The sequence below is a fragment of the Lithobates pipiens genome, unplaced genomic scaffold, assembly GCF_037356315.1.
Source record: "Lithobates pipiens isolate NorthernLeopardFrog02 unplaced genomic scaffold, aLitPip1_a1.2 Scaffold_8, whole genome shotgun sequence".
Classification (NCBI taxonomy): Eukaryota; Metazoa; Chordata; class Amphibia; order Anura; family Ranidae; genus Lithobates; species Lithobates pipiens.
The window spans coordinates 126490677-126511005 of record NW_027507903.1 but is presented as its reverse complement, the minus strand read 5'-3'; the positions used below and the strand labels follow the sequence as shown (position 1 = coordinate 126511005).

Sequence of the window (20329 nt, the reverse complement as noted above, 5' to 3'; positions counted from 1 at the left end):
CAATCACTCTGATGCTATTGCCGAGTGATCAAATTTTGTCATCTGTTTTGAATCCTAGATGTTTCTATGTATATGTGCACATAACTTATACCACAAAACTTTTTAACTAAGTCGTGTATGTAGCAATAAAAACCTTGTTATTTTTTATATATATTGTGGAGTATTGAAATTACTTCTTCTTTGCTGGCACCCTCAAAAATCCCACCAAAAAATTTCCCTTGTCTACACAAAGTAACATTTTGTTATATTGTATATTGTTGTCTATTAATCTGCTGGAAGTAAGGATCACCAACAGGAGCCCAGACAGTAACAAAAACCTTTACCTGCAATAAACCTTTTAACTGCTGTCTGTGTCCCTGTTAGCCCTTGTACACGCGGTCGGAGAATCCGTCGGAATGTGTCCTATCGGACCGTGTCGTCGGATAATCCGACTGTGTGTGGTATGCATCGGACTGATTCCGTCGGAATATCCGTCGGACCCAATTTTCCAACATGTTGGAAATATTTCCCGACCAACTGGGCCGATCGGACATACTCCGATCATGTGTAGAGAATTTTGATCGGACCAAGTGCCACGCATGCTCAGATCAAATTCCTACATCAAAGCTATTGGCTACTAGCCTGATGGTAGTCCCATCGTAACGAAATTACGTCATCACGTTCTGAAAGATCGGATTTTTCGCCAACTTTGTCCGACCGTGTGTATGCAACAGTTTCGGACAAGATCCGACGGACAAAATCCGACGGGCAAAATCCGACGGATTTGGTCGTGGAAATCTCCGACCGTGTGTACAGGGGCTTAGAGAGATTCTGCTCACTTCCTCTTGCAGACAACAAGAAATTAGGGAAAATCATTACAACAAGGAAACAGACGGCAAAAAAAAAAAAAAAAAAAAACCTGCCAGAGATTCTGGCTCTTTTCCGCTCTATGGTAAATCAAAAGAAAAAGTTTTGGCCCCAAAACTGATGACATACGAGTTTTTGCAGTAAATCCTAAACTGTGAGACCATATTTGGAATAAAGAACTATTTCTAACTACATTTAAAAGGAAAAGAGGCAACCGTAAATATATTGCGCTATTTCACAAGCAGGACATTATTTAACCAATTCAGTGACTAGGACCATACATAAAACATTCATAGAAATATGGCTGTGGATAATAATTAATTTACTATGTAAAAGCATTGACTGTTAACACTGGCAGAAATGTATATACACTACAAATCACTGTATGCTATACTGATAGCATATTGCACATATTATACTTAAGTTATTAGTGAAATGCTATGGTTTGTTACTTACCAACAGACTTAGTCCGAGACATGCCATGGTGAAGGGAAAAATGAGGCTTTTCACTAGCGATCTGTGATATTGCATGTGGGGAAATCCCCTGTCTTTCTAGTAGTGACTGTAAGAAATGCAGACAGCTCAAATTATCTCAAGTGATTGAGCTCCTGCAAAAAATATACAGTATTTCACCAAGCTCTCACAAATTGAATATCAGGGTAATTAATAAAAAAAGTACACAGTATACCATTTCTGAAACCAGTCCCAGGTTTTGTTCGCTATACTGCAAACAATGCAAAATCAATATGCTGTTATGAAGAGCATACTGTAAACAGTGACCACTTTAAAATTCTGTTATAAAGAACATACTGCAGACAGTACAAAATCTAAAATGCTGTTATAAAGAAAACCTCTTTCTTCACTTTTCCTAAAAAAAATGCATTGCGAATAAAGAATGCATGATGAAAATAAATAAAAGTAGCAGTATGTACAATTTCTTACATTTATCTCAGCTGGGGTGATGCGTCTGCTTGTGGGTCGCTGTTTGACTGTAGCAGCTCTGGAGTCAGCCTCGGCAATCTCTGGTCTTAAAGAGGGATCAGAAGCCACCAATATCTCATCAAGTCGTTCTGAAAGTATGAAACCAGTAACGGATGGTTGTAGAGAAAATAACTTTATTTCTTCAATGCCTCCAAGCATATATCAATGCACGATTAGCATTCAGTACACTGGGAATGCTGTGCATTGCAGTGTCTGCATGGGGACCTACATTTTCTACTATTTCATTTATTCTGGTAGTTATTATTATTACATGCTATTTGTGTATCTTATTACTCTAAGCCAGTGTTTCTCAAATCCAGTCCTCAGGCCCCCCCAACAGGTCATGTTTTCAGGATTTCCCTCAGATGAAACGGCTGTGGTAATTGCTAAGGCAGTGATCAAATCACCTGTGAAAAATAATGGAAAACCTGAAAACATGACCTGTTGGGGGGGCCTGAGGACTGGATTTGAGAAACACTGCTCTAAGCCCTTGTACACATGGTCGGACATTCCGACAACAAAATCCGTCGGATTTTGTCTGATGGATTTTGTCTGAAACTGGTGTTGCATACACACGGTTGGACAAAGTTGTCGGAAAATCCGATCGTTTGTAACGTGATGATGTTATTTCGTTACGACGGGACTATGTTCAGGCTAGCAGCCAATAGCTTTGGTCTCGTAATTTGATCTGAGCATGCGTGGCACTTTGTCCGATCGGAATTCTCTACAAAAGATCGGACAAAGTCCGATCGGATCATGTTGTCGGAAAATTTTTATATCCAGCTCTCAAACTTTGTTGGTCGGACATTCCGACGGAAAAAGTCAGATGAAGCCCATACACAGTCAGATTATCCGACAACACGGTCCGATTGGACATTTTCCGTCTGAATGTCCGAACGTATGTACAAGGGCTAATAGTAACTTTCAGGCTCACCATTTACAGTATGGCCTAGCTAGTTAGATTAGGGTAAGTTTAGGCAGCATATAGGGAATAAAGGTAACACATTTAAGCTCTATCAGATTTATTTTTGACCTTATTTCCTACCAGTATAATAAAATATTTGTCTAGCATTTTTCAACACAAGATATGTTACTATATCTATATTACTATCTACATCACTATCATCGCCTCCAGGACTTTTCCAGAGCCTCTCCGATCCTCTGGAACAGCCTGCTCCAATATGTCCGAACAGCTCCTACCCTGTTCACCTTTAGGTGATCCCTGAAAACTCACTTATTCAGAGAAGCCTTTCCCACCTCCACCTAAGAACTGTACCCAAATCACCTCCATCAGATCATGCCCCGCATCGATTACCTTTTGTACCACCTCCCCCCCCCCCCTTTAGATTGTAAACTCCCCGAGCAGGGCCCTCCTATTCCTTCTGTACTGAAGTGTATTGTAATTGTGCTGTCCCCCCTCTACATTGTAAAGTGATGCGTAAACTGTTGGCGCTATATAAATCCTGTATAATAATAATAATAATAGTAACCACTATAAACAGCCTGTAGACACTATAAACAGCAAACAATGAACAAACACATTCATTGGTCACAAAGACTTAGATAAGACAAACATGTTGACATAGAAACAAAAATGTACTTGAGTATGATGTTAAAAATGGCATGCAAAAATGTTTAAACCCCCCCCACATACACACACAAAATTACCCGTTAAAAACTTTTACTGTATCATTGACTATTATCTAAATATTCATATTTGTGGTGTGGAGGCATATGGATTTTGTAAAAAAATCTCTTATGAAATTTTTATAAATGATCTCCAAGTATACACTTCATATGCAAACATCTCCATGCAACAAATTAATATTTTATATATGTAACTGAACAGTTCTACACCTTGCCAATCTTCTTTACCCATCATATTTCTTTCTATTGAGTGTAATCAAAGCATACATTTGGAAACATACAAACAGCCAGTTCTCACGTCTTGCCCTTGGGACTATGTAATTCACCCATATGCTATTAAGTCTATTCTGCAGACAGAGTTAAATGTATTAGCCCATACAAGTTATTGGTCTTTGTAGAAATATTAAATTCACATGTTATTCTGTATTTCTTAGTCACTTTTATCAGTGCTTTTTTTTATTAAACTGCTCAGAAACATTATGCCCAGTCATAGTTCATCCAGACTTACCCAATTCCTCCAGCTCAGCTGTCATGGACTTGGATCGTAGGGTGAGCGTGGTGCTGGGTGCTCTCTTTGGAGGTGGGGGAGCTGGAAAAAAAAGAGAGGTGACCTTACATGTCTTATCCAGCAGGCGGCGAGGATCCGGAAAGAGCCGGCGTTTTTCCACAACCATCTCATCATACTCCCGAGATGAGGGGTCGCACTGCGCCAGCAGCTTCCCAACCCTGCACCGTGATTTCATTCTTGAGGCCTATCACCAAGATCCCTGGCACAGCCATATAGGGTGAAGATGGCACAGAAGCTACTTAGGACATCTTCACTAGCATGTATCTATCTACAGCAACAGATTCCTATAATGCAAATTCACTGTCTCCTGCAGTAGCTGTGGTCTCAGTAGTGCTTACTGCCAGCTGCTTTCTACTCTGCTCGATGTTATCTTACATCTATTTCTCCCTATCTATTACTCTTTAACTTCTATCTTTCTTAATCCATTCACTCTGTCTCTCTTTATGGTCATCTTCTCTTGCTGTCTCTCCCTCCCTCTATTCTCAATGCTCTGGGATGCAGTTCTCTGTTCTTGCTGCGTTGCCATGGCAACCCTCGCTTCACGCTTCAGAGGGAGGGAGAGAGACAGGCTATGCCACAAAGAGACAGTGAGAGTTAAGAGCTCACACTATGCAGAGACAAAAAGACTGAGCTATGTAGAGATTACAGGAAAACAAAAATGGAACTCCTCCAAATAATTAAATTTGTAATCCAAAATGCAAAAATTGCCAAGAAATGGGAAGCAAAAAGAACGCAATAAAATTGACCAATAATAAGAGACTAAACATAAAGTGGAAGAGATCTTGTTCTAAAATGAGACCGAATTATTTTGCCAGTTGTACGCATATTGTAAAAGGCTCGGAAAACTATATAGGCTGATGAGGTATGATTGTGTGTATAAATTGCGCCTTGAGAAAGTATTCATACCCCTTAAAATTTTACACATTTTGTTACAACCAAAAACGTAAATGTATTTTATTGAGATTTTATGTGATAAACCAACCCAAAGTGGCACATAATTGTGAAGTGTAAGGAAAATGATAAATGATTTTCAATTTTTTTTACAAATAAATATGGGAAAAGTGTGGTGTGCATTTGTATCCGATACACCTAACTAAAATCTAGTGGAACCAATTGCCTTCAGAAGTCACCTAATTAGTAAATAGAGTCCACCTGTGAGTAATTTAATCTCAGTATAAATACAGCTGTTCTGTGAAGCCCTCCGAGATTTATTAGGAACCCTTAGTGAACAAACAGCATCATGAAGGCCAAGGAACAAACCAGACAGGTCAGAGATAAAGTTGGGGAGAAGTTTAAAGCAGGAATAGGTTATAAAAAAAACCCCTAGGCTTTGAACATCTCATGAGGCACTGTTGAAAACATAATCTGAAAATGGGAAGAGTATTGCACAACTGCAGACCTAACAAGACATGGCTGTCCATCTAAACTGACGGGCCGGGCAAGGAGAGCATTAATCAGAAAAGCAGCCAAGAGGCCCATGGTAACTCTGGAGGAGCTGCAGAGATCCACAGCTCAGGTGGGAGAATCTGTCCACAGGACGACTATTAGCTGTGCACTCCACACATCTGGCCTTTATGGAAGAGTGGCAAGAAGAAAGCCATTGTTGAAAGAAAGCCATAAGAAGGTCCGTTTGCACTTTGCAAGAAGCCAGAGTACCTTCTTCCACAGCAAACATGTGGAAGAAGGTACTCTGGTCAGATGAGACCAAAATTGATCATTTTAACCTAAAGGCAAAATTCTATGGTTGGTGGAAAACTAACAATGCACATCATTCTGAACACACCATCAATCACCGTGAAACATGGTGGTGGCAGCATCATGTTGTGGGGATGCTTTTCCTCAGCAGAGACAGGGAAGCTGGTCAGAGTTTATGGGAAGATGGATGGAGCCAACTACAGGGCAATCTTAGAAGAACACTTGTTAGAGTCTGCAAAAGTCTTAAGAATGGGGCAGAGGTTTACCTTCCAGCAGGATAATGACTAAACATACAGCCAGAGCTACAATGGAATGGTTTGAATCAAAGCAAAAATTGCTGTTCTCAGAAGCTCTCCATCCAATCTGACAGAGCTTGAGCTATTTTTCAGAGAAGAATGGGCAAAAATTTCACTCTCTAGATGTGCAAAGCTGGTAGAGACATCCCCAAAAAGACTTGCAGCTGTAATTACGCAAAATGTGGTTCTACAAAGTATTGACTCAGGGGGGCTGAATACAAATGCACACCACACTTTTCAGATATTTATATGTAAAAAAATGTGAAAACCATTTATCATTTTCCTTCCACTTCACAATTACTGTATTTATCGGCGTATAACACACGCCGGTGTATAACACGCACCCCAAATTTAGGAGGGAATTTTAAAGGAAAAAACTTTTAGGAGGGAAGTTTAAGGAAAAAACTTACATTTAAATGCCCATCAATGCAGCCTTGTCAGTGTCATTTGCAGCCTTGCATTGCAGCCTTGTCAGTCATTTGCAGCCTTCCACTGCAGCCTTGTCAGTCATTTGTAGCCTTGTCAGTTTCTTTTGCAGCCTTATCAGTTTCTTTTGCAGGCTTTCCATTTAAAAATGGCGCCGCCGAGATACAGAGCGGATGTCCTGTGTATCTCAGCGGCGCTCAGTAGCTCTCGGCCGTTCTCAGCTATTTTCATCAGAAAAGGCAGAGAAGCTCACAATCGGCGGGGGGTCGACATATAAGTCGCCCCCGCGATTTTCCCCTGATTTTAAGGGGAAAAGGTGCATGTTATACGCCAATAAATATGGTATGTGCCACTTTGTGTTGGTCCATCACAAAATCCCAATAAAATACTTTTACGTTTTTGGTTGTAACACGACAAAATGTGGAAAATTTCAAGGGGTATGAATAATACTTTTTCAAGGCACTGTGTATATATATATATATATATATATATATATATATATATATATATATATATATATATATATATATACAGTATCTCACAAAAGTGAGTACACCCCTCACATTTTTGTACATGTTTATATCTTTTCATGTGACAACACTGAGGAAATTACACTTTGCTACGATGTAAATTAGTGAGTGTACAGCTTGTATAACAGTGTAAATTTGCTGTCCCCTCAAAATAACTCAACACACAGCCATTAATTTCTGTACTCACTTTTGTTAGATACTGTAAAGAGAGAGAGAGAGAGAGAACAAGAGAGAGAGAGAGAGAGAGACAGAAACTTTAGAAAATAAACTTCATAAAAGAAAATTCAGTGCATGCTTTCAATATTTGACAAGATTCTGTGGACAATGCTTTTCTTTGCCCAAACTAGCAAAATGGAACCAGCTTTTATGCCCATTCAAACTTTCAGTTTAAATCACTTAAGCAAATGCATCAATATTCATCACATATAGCACATGTTCAATGTCTTACAGTTCCTTATCTTTCCAAAGTCTGTCAACTGCATGCAGCTACAGAAAAGGACTCTTGCTTCCAATGGAGAAGCAGTGTTCTCTATGCAGAGGACCAACATGTTCATACTGAATGAGACATGGCTAACTTAAGGCTGATTGGAGTGCTGTGACTCAGTAGGGGTTATGTTGGACTTTAGCAAAGAAACCACAGAGATTACGGGCCCACTCTCCAGCATCCTGGCAGGGGAAAGGCTTTTCTACTTAGGTTCTGACTGCTTGTTAAGTAAAACCAACTGTTTGAATTTGACCATATTGTATTTTTTTGCACCTTAAATGTATTTAGCTAATGTAAAGTGAAAGTATGTATGTAGGTGAGTGTCTAATACAGAAAAAAAATGTTTAAATCAGTTTTATTTAAAACATAAATGGGCAGCACTTGGTCAAACGTCCAAAGCTCAGTTTGTATTCTGCCACTATTAGTTGGCAAGTCATGTTATACTCCAACAATTTAAGACAAGGCGAGGGCGGAAACAAACAAACTAGCACCACATCCCTAAATTGAATGAATAAAAAGGCGGGGAAATGGTAGGGTCAACAAGCCCTGGGACTTTAAAGGTGCTAAATAATCTATAGTAATTAGAATCCAAAGAGTATGTAGGATACATACTCCTTTGGATTCTAATTACTATAGATTATTTAGCACCTTTAAAGTCCCAGGGCTTGTTGACCCTACCATTTCCCCGTCTGTTTATCCAACAATTTAAGGTTACAAACAGTGAGAAATGGTACATACAATCACAATACAATACCCACAGATGGGAATATACGTTGTACTAAAACAATGGAGAAGCTGTGTGAAAGAACACCTCAGATGTATAAACAGTAGAACTGACCAGAATTCAATAAGACTCCATCAGTCATTGTCCACAGAGTGTTTTAAACTGTCAATAGGCTCCATCCAAATTCTTCTCCATCAACAGATACATGTTCATTTGACCAGTCCATTGCTTTTTGGAAAGAGAGACAGGATCTTTTTGGCTCATTAGTATGAGCTTCTGAGCTTGCAAAAGAGCCCTATTAACAACTAGTTGTACATTATGATCAGTACACTCATCCTCCAAAAAAAACAAGAACACATATCACAGGGGTTTCAGAAACAGGAATATGAAAGGTGCTAGTATGAGTCAAATTTTGGGCAGCGCCAAAATAAAATATATGTAATATGTCCTAATATTTTTTTTCCACCTGAGGAAAATGGGAGTGGATATATACCCCATTTGAAACAATAGAGTAGTCAAATGAGTGGTCAAATTATTTCTCAAAGATGTATAGAGTTGGGCAATTTCTGAGTAAGTTTAAGTATATCAAGGAGCGGAGAAGAATTTATATTCCAAGGTCTGCTGTCCCTGGTGGGTGAGGCGAAATGGATCAGGGTGTGTGGTGTGGTGGAGACACATAGGCTGAGGCCGCTCCAGCTGATTTATTCACCTGGGCTGGTCGGGAGTAGCAGAAATCCTTTCCTGTTTACATTTACTAGCCCTCTGGATTGGTATCAGGGTAAGCCTTCTCCCTATGTTCTGGGTCACAGATATATACTTTCACCTCTACTTTGAGCAGCGCCAAAAGAAATATAAAAGGTAACAGTATTTCAAAATTTGGCTCATTAGACCACCTGCTGACATTTTTTGGCACACAAGTTCCTATATTTTCATGCATAGTTGAGTTGCTTAGCCTTGCTTCCATGTCGAATGTATGGCTTTTTGGCCACAATTCTTCCAGAAAGACTTGTGGCCAGACTTCTCCGGACAGTAGATGGGTGTAACTTGGTCCCACTATTTTCCGCCGGTTCTGCTGATGTTCTGATTTCCCTGGCCAACCATTGTGTCTAAGGTCCTCACATTGCCTGTGTCTTTTTGCTTCTTAAAAGAGCTTGAACAGCACATCTTGAAACGCCAGTCTGTTTTGAAACCTTTGCCTGGGAGAGACCTTGCTGATGCAGTATAACTATTTTGTGTCTTGTTGCTGTGCTCAGTCTTGTCATGGTGTATGACCTGTGACATGAAACGGTCTTCCCCAACCTTACCTCAGTAGCAGAGTTTGGCTGTTCTTCACCTAGTTTTAAGCCTCTTACACAGCTGTCTCTGTTTCAGTTAACCACTTGCCGACCAGCTCACGCAGATATACTGCGGCAGGTTGGCAGCAATGCATGAATCGCCGTACTTGTACCGTCGACCCACGATTGCCTAGTACAGCGGCAGAACGGGGATCTGCCAGTGTAAACAAGGCGGATCCCTGTTCTGACAGGGGACATGTCAGAGATCTTCTGTTCCCAGTGATCAGGAACAGTGATCTCTGTCACGTCCCAGTGAGCCCATTCCCTTTACAGTTAGAACCCACCCACACTTAACCCCTTGATCGCCCCCTAGTATTAACCCCTTCCTTGCCAGTGTCATTTGTACAGTGATCAGTGCATTTTCATAGCACTGATCAATTTAATAATGTCACTGGTCCCCAAAAAGTGTCATTAGGGGTCAGCAGAGGCGGCTCTAGACTTTCTGAGGCCTTAGGCAAAACTTAGACATGAGGCCCCACTCACGCCCATAATGGGAAAAATATTATAAAAATGATAAAAATTAACTGTATGAATGCATATATTAACTTAATTCCTATGAACTATGAATTCACCGTTTCTATAAATTTCTCTAGCCAATTATTCTTTAATCAAATATCATTAAACATAGGGTGGGTGGGTATATATGTTACACGCACACAGATATAGATCAAATTGTGCAGCTGCCTACTCATTATCCTTTGTGCTGTCTCATAAATGTGAAATTAATTTGTCAACAAAGTATAAAACAAAAAAAAAAGTAATTTTACAACATATTCTAAAACATAACCTGTTTAATGCAACAAGTCCAATCCAGCTAAGGAGCAGTCCCAGCTGAGGGATATAGTCATAGTCCAACCCAGCTGATAGACATAGTCCGACCCATCCAATCCAGCTAAGGGACAGTCCCAGATAAGAGACAGCCCAGCTAAGAGACAGTCCAATCCAGCTAAAGGACAGTCACCGACCTCACATCCATGATACAAGAGATGGTCAGAGACTGTGTACGGGCAATAATACAGGAGATGGTCAGAGACTGTGTGTGGACAATGATACAGGAGATGGTCAGAGACTGTGTGTGGACAATGATACAGGAGATGGTCAGAGACTGTGTGTGGACAATGATACAGGAGATGGTCAGAGTCTATGCAGACAATTATACAGGAGACGGTCAGAGACTGTGCAGACAATGATACAGGCAAGGGTCAGAGACTGTGGACAATGATACAGGAGATGGTTTTATTATGGTAATGACAAGCAAACTCTTACCTGGCTAACATGGTATCAAACGTTGGAGCCACTGACAGGGTGCTGACAGACAATCATGCAGGAGATGGTCATAGACTGCGGAAAATTATACAGGAGATGGTCAGAGACTGTGTGTGGACAATGAATCAGGAGATGGTCAGAGACTGTGTGTGGACAATGAATAAGGAGATGGCCAGAGACTGTGTGTGGACAATGATACAGGAGACGGTCAGAGACTGTGTGTGGACAATGATACAGGAGACGGTCAGAGACTGTGTGTGGACAATGATACAGGAGACGGTCAGAGACTGTGTGTGGACAATGATACAGGAGACGGTCAGAGACTGTGTGTGGACAAGGATACAGGAGACGGTCAGAGACTTGCAGAGACAATGATACAGGAGACGGTTTTATTATGGTAATAACAAGCAAACTCTTACCTGGCTAACACGGTATGAAAAGTTGGAGCCACTGACAGGGTGCTGACAGACAATCATGCCACAAAGATGCAGGAGATGGTCAGATACTGTGCGCAGATAATGATACAGGAAATGGTCAGAGACTGTGGGCGGACAATGATACAGGAGCCACTGTGCCATCAAAAGCAGCCACCGTGCCAGTAATCGCAGCCACTGTGTCATCAAACACAGCCACTGTGTCATCAAACGCAGCCACTGTGCCCTCAAACGCAGCCACTGTGCCCTCAAACGCAGCCACTGTGCCAAAACGCAGCCACTGTGCCCATCAATTGCAGCCACTGTGCCCATCAAACTCAGCCACTGTGCCCATCAAATGCAGCCACTGCGCCATCAAACGCAGCCACTGTGCCATCAAACGCAACCACTGTGCCATCAAACGCAGCCACTGTGCCCTCAAACGCAGCCACTGTGCCCTCAAACGCAGCGACTGTGCCCTCAAACGCAGCCACTGTGCTCATCAATTGCAGCCACTGTGCCCATCAAATGCAGCCACTGTGCCATCAAACGCATCCACTGTGCCATCAAACGCAGCCACTGTGCCCATCAAACGCAGCCACTGCGACATCAAACGCAGCCACCGTGCCAACAAAAGCAGCCACCGTGCCATCAAACACAGCCACTGTGCCCATCAATTGCAGCCACTGTGCCATCAAACTCAGCCACTGTGCCCATCAAATGCAGCCACTGCACCATCAATTGCAACCACCATGCCATCAAACTCAGCCACTGTGCCCATCAAATGCAGCCACTGCGCCATCAAACGCAGCCACTGTGCCATCAAATGCAGCCACTGTGCCCTCAAACGCAGCCACTGTGCCCTCAAACGCAGCCACTGTGCCCTCAAACGCAGCCACTGTGCCCATCAATTGCAGCCACTGCGCCATCAAACACAGCCACTGTGCCATCAAACGCAGCCACTGTGCCCATCAAACGCAGCCACTGCGACATCAAACGCAGCCACCGTGCCAACAAAAGCAGCCACCGTGCCATCAAACACAGCCACTGTGCCCATCAATTGCAGCCACTGTGCCATCAAACTCAGCCACTGTGCCCATCAAATGCAGCCACCGTGCCCATCAAATGCAGCCACTGCGCCATCAATTGCAGCCACCGTGCCATCAAACTCAGCCACTGTGCCCATCAAATGCAGTCACTGCGCCATCAAACGTAGCCACTGTGCCCATCAAACGCAGCCACTGTGCCATCAAATGCAGCCACTGTGCCATCAAACGCAGCCACTGTGCCATCAAACACAGCCACCGTGCCCATCAAATGCAGCCACTGTGCCCATCAATTGCAGCCACCGTGCCCATCAATTGCAGCCACCGTGCCATCAAACTCAGCCACTGTGCCCATCAATTGCAGCCACCGTGCCATCAAACTCAGCCACTGTGCCCATCAATTGCAGCCACCGTGCCATCAAACTCAGCCACTGTACCCATCAAATGCAGTCATTGCGCCATCAAACGCAGCCACTGTGCCATCAAACGCCGCCACTGTGCCATCAAACGCAGCCACTGTGCCCATCAATTGCAGCCACTGTGCCATCAAACACAGCCACCGTGCCCATCAAATGCAGCCACCGTGTCATCAAACTCAGCCACTGTGCCCATCAAATGCAGCCACTGTGCCATCAATTGCAGCCACCGTGCCATCAAACTCAGCCACTGTGCCCATCAAATGCAGTCACTGCGCCATCAAATGCAGCCACTGTGCCAGCAAACGCAGCCACTGTGCCCATCAAACGCAGCCACTGTGCCATCAAACGCAGCCACTGTGCCCATCAAACTCAGCCACTGTGCCATCAAACGCAGCCACTGTGCCATCAAACACAGCCACCGTGCCCATCAAATGCAGCCACTGTGCCATCAAACGCAGCCACTGTGCTCAATAATTGCAGCCACTGTGCCATTAAACCCAGCCACTGTGCCATCAATTGCAGCCACCATGCCATCAAACACAGCCACTGTAAAGCATCCTCAGTAAAGCAGATGAAAAGTTATTTTTAGAATGTGTGAAAATAAAACTGTCTTGTCAATGCAGAGTTAATATGGCCTTTGGACTCTTAGATTTGGTGGGGGTGCATTGTTGTTAGGTTTTTCATATATATATATATATATATATATATATATATATATATATATATATATATATATATATATATATATATATGAAAAACCTATATATAAACTGTACCTGATGATCCTGCTCCTCGCCTTGGTGACAAATTGGTAAAGGCAGCAGGACTCAGTTGGAGAAGCAACACATGATGTTCTAGCTCTGCCCTGCAGTGCAATCTGGGAGTTGTAGTCTCTGCAGAGCACAGGCACCAGACGGCCATGTTAAAGTCTATGTGCCTGTGCTCTGTGGGAGAACTACAATTCCCGGCATGCAATGGGGCCGCCGTTAGGGGAAGGAAGGGCTAGGACTCGGAGGACAGCGCTGCTGCTATTGGACACACAGGCAGCCTAAGCCATGCATATTAGACAGTCGGACATACTCTTATCACCCCCCTCATCCACCGCCGCGGAGCTCACTCTGTCTGCAGCTGTGTGCAGCGCGCCCGCCGCTCGCTCACCCCGCCGTTTGAGAGACACTCCACACAGCAGCAGACAGTGCAGCACAACACCTCAGAGACAAATTAGGCAATCGCTCGATGGCGAGGCCCTTCCTGTGGGCGAGGCCTAAGGCAATCGCCTAATTTGCCTAATTAAAGAGCCGCCTCTGGGGGTCAGATTTGTCCGCTATTACTAGTAAAAACAATAAAAAAAATCTATCCCATAGTTTGTAGACTCGATAACTTTTGCGCAAACTAATCAATATACATCTATTGTGATATTTTTTCCAAAAAATATGTAGAAGACTATATATCGTCCTAAACTGATGAATAAATGTGTTTTTTTTGGATGTATTACAGCAAAAAGTAAAAAATGTTTTATTTTTTTCAAAAGTATTTAAAAGTAAGCCACTAAAGTTTCACCACACACAGCTGCATCATTCATTCATTTTTCTGTGAAAGAATGAACTACAAGTACCGTCAGCCAGAGAAGGTGGCACACCATTCCACCCTCCTTCCCCTCATAGAAGGTCTCCAGCACATCTCTATCCCTCCTGTGGAAGTCGGGGGAATATGTTGGATGCAGTAGTACACACACAGAGCAGGCATCCAGCACATCACACTTACTCCCACTTACAGCATGTATCCCTCATATCTTGCCAACTCCAACCATCAGCATATACCCAGTACAACTTCCCACCCACTTCTAGTCACTGTCTGGAAAAATGTTAGACCTAAATGAGAGTGAAAAATGTAAACGACCGTGAATTAATTTTGGTGCGAGGGTATCTTGTGGGGTCAGTGTGTCAAGGTTCTTTGATAATGCCCTGTGGGAGGGGCCAACCACAACAGGTTGACTGCAGGTGGTGACGTCATATAAGACCGGTGATAAAACGAAAAAAACATTTTTTTTTATGCTTGTATACTATCATAAAAATGTGAGTGGATATGTTTTTAAACTGTTGATTTTAGTTAATAAATGGAATTACACTATGTGGATCTCTTTTTCCATTTTATCCACACATATTATGCATGAGCACTTTACTGAGGAGCCAAGCCAGTGGGGAGGACAACATGGACCAGCAGACACAGGATACTTAGAAAGCACATTTGACTGCTGTCTTGGGGGTACATAGCAGCTGGTGAGTGAGTGGGCACACTGAAGGTGGAGCATGAACAGCACTTTATATGAATCTACAGCACTTTGGCACTATTGCATGATGGATAACTTTATTTGACAATAATGAAGATTTATTATCACTTACTTTTCAATTAAGTATTTATGTATTATTCATTTATATATCGTTGATTACTAGGAATAACTTGGTTTACACATTAATCACAGAGTTTAATAGGGGGTAGGTTCCCCAATTCTGGGTAGCGCTCTACGTGAGTTAATTTATAATTTTAGCCATGGTAGAGCAGGCACATATCAGGAATATGAAGTTTTGGGGGTAACAACTGCGTTAAAGCTGTAGGTGGAATTTCAGAATGTTACGATTCTCAGTGAAAGCCTCAGCTACATTGTATTCTGGCATCACATAAATTGCATGCCTGTTAATTTACTTTACTTTTACATTATTCATTGGCTTACATACAGCAGCAGCAACCCAAAATAATTGATTTTTATCTCATAATAATTTTTATTAGCTAAGCCGGGTACACACTACTCTACATCGGGTTGCACGAAAAAAAAAAAAAAAACTGACAGCTCCCATGTGAGGTTAGTTCACCAATCTCACCCGCTGAGCTGTTGTCTTCTGACAGAGGGATCGTCCCTCACCAGAACACTCCGATCACTGCTTTCTGCCATTGGCTGAGAGCGCTGATCGGGAGTCGGTTAGCTGCCGGTTTTCCAGCATGCACGTCCGACGGAAGGCGGCAAACATATCGACTGGTGATTTTTCTTTCAAATGATTTTATTTTCAAAAGGTATACAGTACAATTTATTGCAATGCATTATATATTGTTAATAACAAATCCTGGAGGATGACAGCTTGAGGTACAAGTAGTTATCCTATAAACAGATAATGAAAATATAAAACATCTTGAAATATGGCCTTAGTATTTCAAGTAACCAGTGTAATGCATATAAACTTGGCCACCTCAGAGAAGTCTCCCCTAATCGGCCATCTGAGAGATGAAGACACTCCTGGCCCCCGGTATCCCCAACGGGTTCAGACTGCACCAGGGTAGAAGAATTCACACCTCCCCCAGAGCCCCACCTAAGGATTCCTAAAGCCATCCGGATAGAGGGGACTGGATATTTAGACAAGATTCAGGACTAACTTGTCTATTTTTCTAATTAGGAAAATGTTAGAAGGGAATTACAATTCCTTCAAGTCATCTCCAGCTACCCCTATAGCAGGGGATGAAAGAAAAAAAGAGGGGGGGAGATGAAAATAAAGGACAGAGGGAGGGAATAGGGCTACATGCCTACCCTGAGGTTGTGTAGGGGTGAGGAACCTATGGAACACCGCAAATAAGAGAAATCCCTACAAATCTAGCCCATGGTTCCCAGATTGTTTCAAACTTCAGAATTGTATCGGTCAGGATGCTGGCAAATTTTTCTTGGGTCATTATCCAGGATATTTTTTTTGGGCTTCTAAGAGGAAGGGTTTAGGTTTCTTCCATGCCTTAGCTATTGTGAGCTTGGCTCCTGTAAGGATAAAATGAATTCATTTTTGAGTAGCCTTTGGTACTTGAGGTATATGGGATTTAGAAGGGCTAAGGGCAGGGGGCTGGTTATTTTTTGTACCGGCAAATGTTTCCCGACATTCTGTCCATGTGTAAAGGGCTTTCGTTTTTGCAAAAGAAACTGATTTTTTGTTTACCAATGACAGGACAGAATTGAGTTTTGGTAGGAGCAAGCGAGCTAAAATCTATGGTACATACACTGAAAAACAAATAAGTTAAGGCTATACAAAGTGCCAAACAGTTGCAAAAAAAGTCACATAACATAGCTTGCACTGATCTTCTTTTCAGTAACACACTGTATTTAAAGTTTAACAAATTGTCAATCTTTGAATCTAAACAGTTACTGTAGAACAATTAGGAGCGATCTTAGTACTTAAGCTTAAACACAGGAAGGCCATTATCTATATAACTTAAAAAGGTCAAGGCTACGAGCAGGACTAGACAAGGACTGAACCATGATAACAAAAAGCATACACATGGAAAAATACTGGAGGAACATTTGCATTCATCAGCCAGGAAGCTGCGCATGGGACGTACATGTACATTCCAACATGACAATGATCAAAAACACAAGGCCAAGTCATCCTATCATTGCCTACAGCAGAATAAAATGAAGGTTCTGGAGTGGCCATCTCAGTCCCCTGACCTTAATATCATTGAACCACTCTGGGGAGATCTCAAACGTGCAGTTCATGCAAGACAGCCCAAGAATTTACAGGAACTGGAGGCATTTTTGCCAAGAGGAATGGGCAGCTTTACCATCTGAGAAGATAAAGAGCCTCATCCACAAATACCACAAAAGAATTTAAGCTGTCATTGATGTTAAAGGGGGTAATACACTGTATTAAGAACTGGGGTATGTAAACTTTTGATAAGAGTAATTTGGGTAGTTTCTGTTGTGATTATGATTTAAAAAGAATAAACACAGTTGATTGATAATAAATGGCTTCAGCCAAATACTAATCATAAGTGGAAGAAAAATTTCTGTGTTATCATTCATATTCTCTGAAAAATAGTGTAAACCTATAAACACAACTGTATATGCAAACACTGACTTTTCGTGTTAAAGTTAGGCTTGGTGCTGGCCTCTCCAACTTCCCAAGCTCCCTCCTGCTCAGCATATCTGCCTACTCCGATAAAGGACGAAGGGTAAGACTTGGACTAAGTCGAGACCAAGCTCAACTCTGCCAGGAAAAGTTAGAATTTGCATAAAATGAGCAATATCTTTGGATTCACTAATCGTTTTGTCTGGTGATTTTTCTCTGATTTTGCATTTTTTCATCATATTCTGTTTGAAGTTTGTGGCAGATTCTTTTAAGCATGCTGATTTGTGGTACAGCATAACATTTAAAAATTATGAATCAACATTTTGCTTTCAATTTCCCACTGAACCAAAAACACAATAGAATTGTCAACCTAGAGTGCAGCATAGCACAAACCCACAGTCGAGAGCTTAGTCTGTTGCTTGGCCAAAGAAAAAAAATTACAGTATTTGAGAGACAAAAGCTAAAATTCTCACACAATGACTGGAGCGTGTAAGCAGCTTTATTGGGGCCTTGGGCAGCAATGTAAGGAGAGATGAGTACATTTTTTTCAAGCAAACAATTATGATATTTTAACAGCATCCATAAATATTCTAGAGATGCATTCCACATTATGCAACATTTGTACTTGATCACTATGTTAGAGGAGAAGATGAAGCATTTTTATTGTGGAAAAAAAGTCTGTTTGTAATGTCACAGTCAAAAGCCAAATATTTCATATATGGCTTGGTTGTGCTGCACACCATACAGTAGGGAAAATAAATATTTGATCCCCTGCAGATTTTGTAAGTTTGCGCACTTACAAAGAAATGAAGGTTCTATACATTTTTTCATAGGTGTATTTTAAATGATAGAGACAGAATATCAACCAAAAATCCAGAAAAAACACGATACAAATGTTATAAATTGAGTTGCAGTTCAGTGAGTAAAATAAGGATTTGATTCCCTTCCAACCAACAATACTTCTGTCTCCCACAGACTGGCTACAGTATATGTTCAGGCGGTACACAGTTCTGTCAATTTAAGAAGGTGCTCCTAACAACTCATTATGTGTATAATATACACCTGTGCACAGAATCTCTTTCTTCCATTCAAACTCACCATCATGGGCAAGACCAAAGAGCTGTCAAAGGATGTCAGGGACAAGATTGTAGACCTGCACAGGCCTGGAATGGGCTACACGACCATCAGCAAGAAGCTTGGTGGGAAGGAGACAACTGTTGGAGCGATTATTCACGAATGGAAGAAATACAACATAGTCATCAATCGCTCTCGATCTGGAGCTCCATGCAAGCTTTCGCCTCATGGGTAAGGATGATCAAGAGAAAAGTGAGTAATCAGCCCAGAACTACATGGAAGGAGCTTGTGAATGATCCCAAGGCAGTTGGGACCACAGTCACCAAATAAACCATTTTCAACACAATATGCCGCCATGGATTTTGCAGCACCCACAAGGCCCCCCTCCTCAAGAAGGTACATGTACAGGCCCATCTAAAGTTTGCCAATGAACATCTAAATGTTTAAGAGAAGGATTGGGAGAAAGTGCTATGGTCGGGTGAGACCAAAATTGAGCTCTTTGGCATCTACTCAACTTTCCATGTTTAGAGGAAGAAAACTGCTGATTATGACCCTAAGTACACCATCCCTACAGTCAAGCATGGAGGTGGAAACATTATGCTTTGGGGCTGTCTCTCTGCTAAAGGTATAGGCTGACTTTGCCGCATTGAGGGGCCAATAGACAGGGCCATGTATTGTAAAATTTTGGATGAGAACCTTCTTCCCTCAGTCAGAACACTGAAGATGGGTCATGGATAGGTCTTCCAGCATGAAACTTACTGCCAAGGCAACAAAGGAGTGGCTCAAGAAGAAGTACATTCAGTTCACAGAGTGGCCTAGTTAGTTTACAGACCTTAATCCTATAAAAAATTTATGGAGGGAGCTAAAACTTTGAGTTGCCAAGCAACAGCCAAGAAACCTAAAGGCTTTAGAGAAGATCTATACAGAAGAGTGGACCAAAATCCCTCCTGAGTTGTGTGCAAACCTGGTCACCAACTACAAGAAACATCTTACCCATGTGCTTGCCAACAAGGGTTTTTCCACCAAGTCCTCAGTCATGTTTTGCTTGGGGATCAAATAAATTTTTTACTCATTGAACTGCAACTCAATTTATTAACATTTGTATCGTGTTTTTTTTCTTGAATTGGTTGATATTCTGTCTCTATCATTTAAAGTACACCTATAATAAAAATTATAGACCCTTCATTTCTTTGTAAGTGAGCAACATCTGTAGAGATTCAAATAATAATTTTCCCCACTGTATAAACATTTTTACTAGGCTGCAATAAAAGATGGCTAGACTAAGCAGGTTTTATCTTGAAATCAAATTTAATGCTTCAATTCAAATGCTTTCTTAGAGCCACAAGCCAGATGAAATGCATTGATTTGCTGAACAATATGTACTCCTTTTCCTTCTATATGTCAAAGGAAGAGAGCAGGCATAAGCTAATGAAATAAATAAAAATAAGAATGTCTATTCTGAAGCCTTTTTGATATGCCACTATTTCAGAGGAAGAGAGCAGGGTGCTTTCATTAAAAAAAAATTGCGTATTTTCTAAGATTGAGACATCTTACAGTTTTGTAAGACACCTTTTAAACTTTTATTGATACTAATTTCAGTTAGAAAGAAAACATAAATGAAAAATGTGTCTTCTTTTGAACACATGAAAATTTTTAAAAAATGTTTTGCAACACATTATGTGTTGATGGACAGGCCACAA

General features: G+C 41.6%; 1 protein-coding gene across 6 annotated transcripts in view; it reads right to left on the bottom strand.

Moving 5' to 3' along the window:
• SHANK3 (SH3 and multiple ankyrin repeat domains 3) overlaps positions 1–20329 on the bottom strand; it is a 595219-nt gene that overhangs the window by 46299 nt on the left and 528591 nt on the right. For all 6 annotated transcript variants that reach the window (XM_077474101.1, XM_077474102.1, XM_077474098.1 and 3 more), the window contains 3 exons: positions 3983–4063; positions 1789–1916; positions 1303–1408 (listed from right to left, as the gene is read on the bottom strand). In XM_077474101.1, the coding sequence (XP_077330227.1) occupies positions 1303–1408; positions 1789–1916; positions 3983–4063 (315 nt within the window). The remainder of the gene's footprint in view (positions 1–1302; positions 1409–1788; positions 1917–3982; positions 4064–20329) is intronic.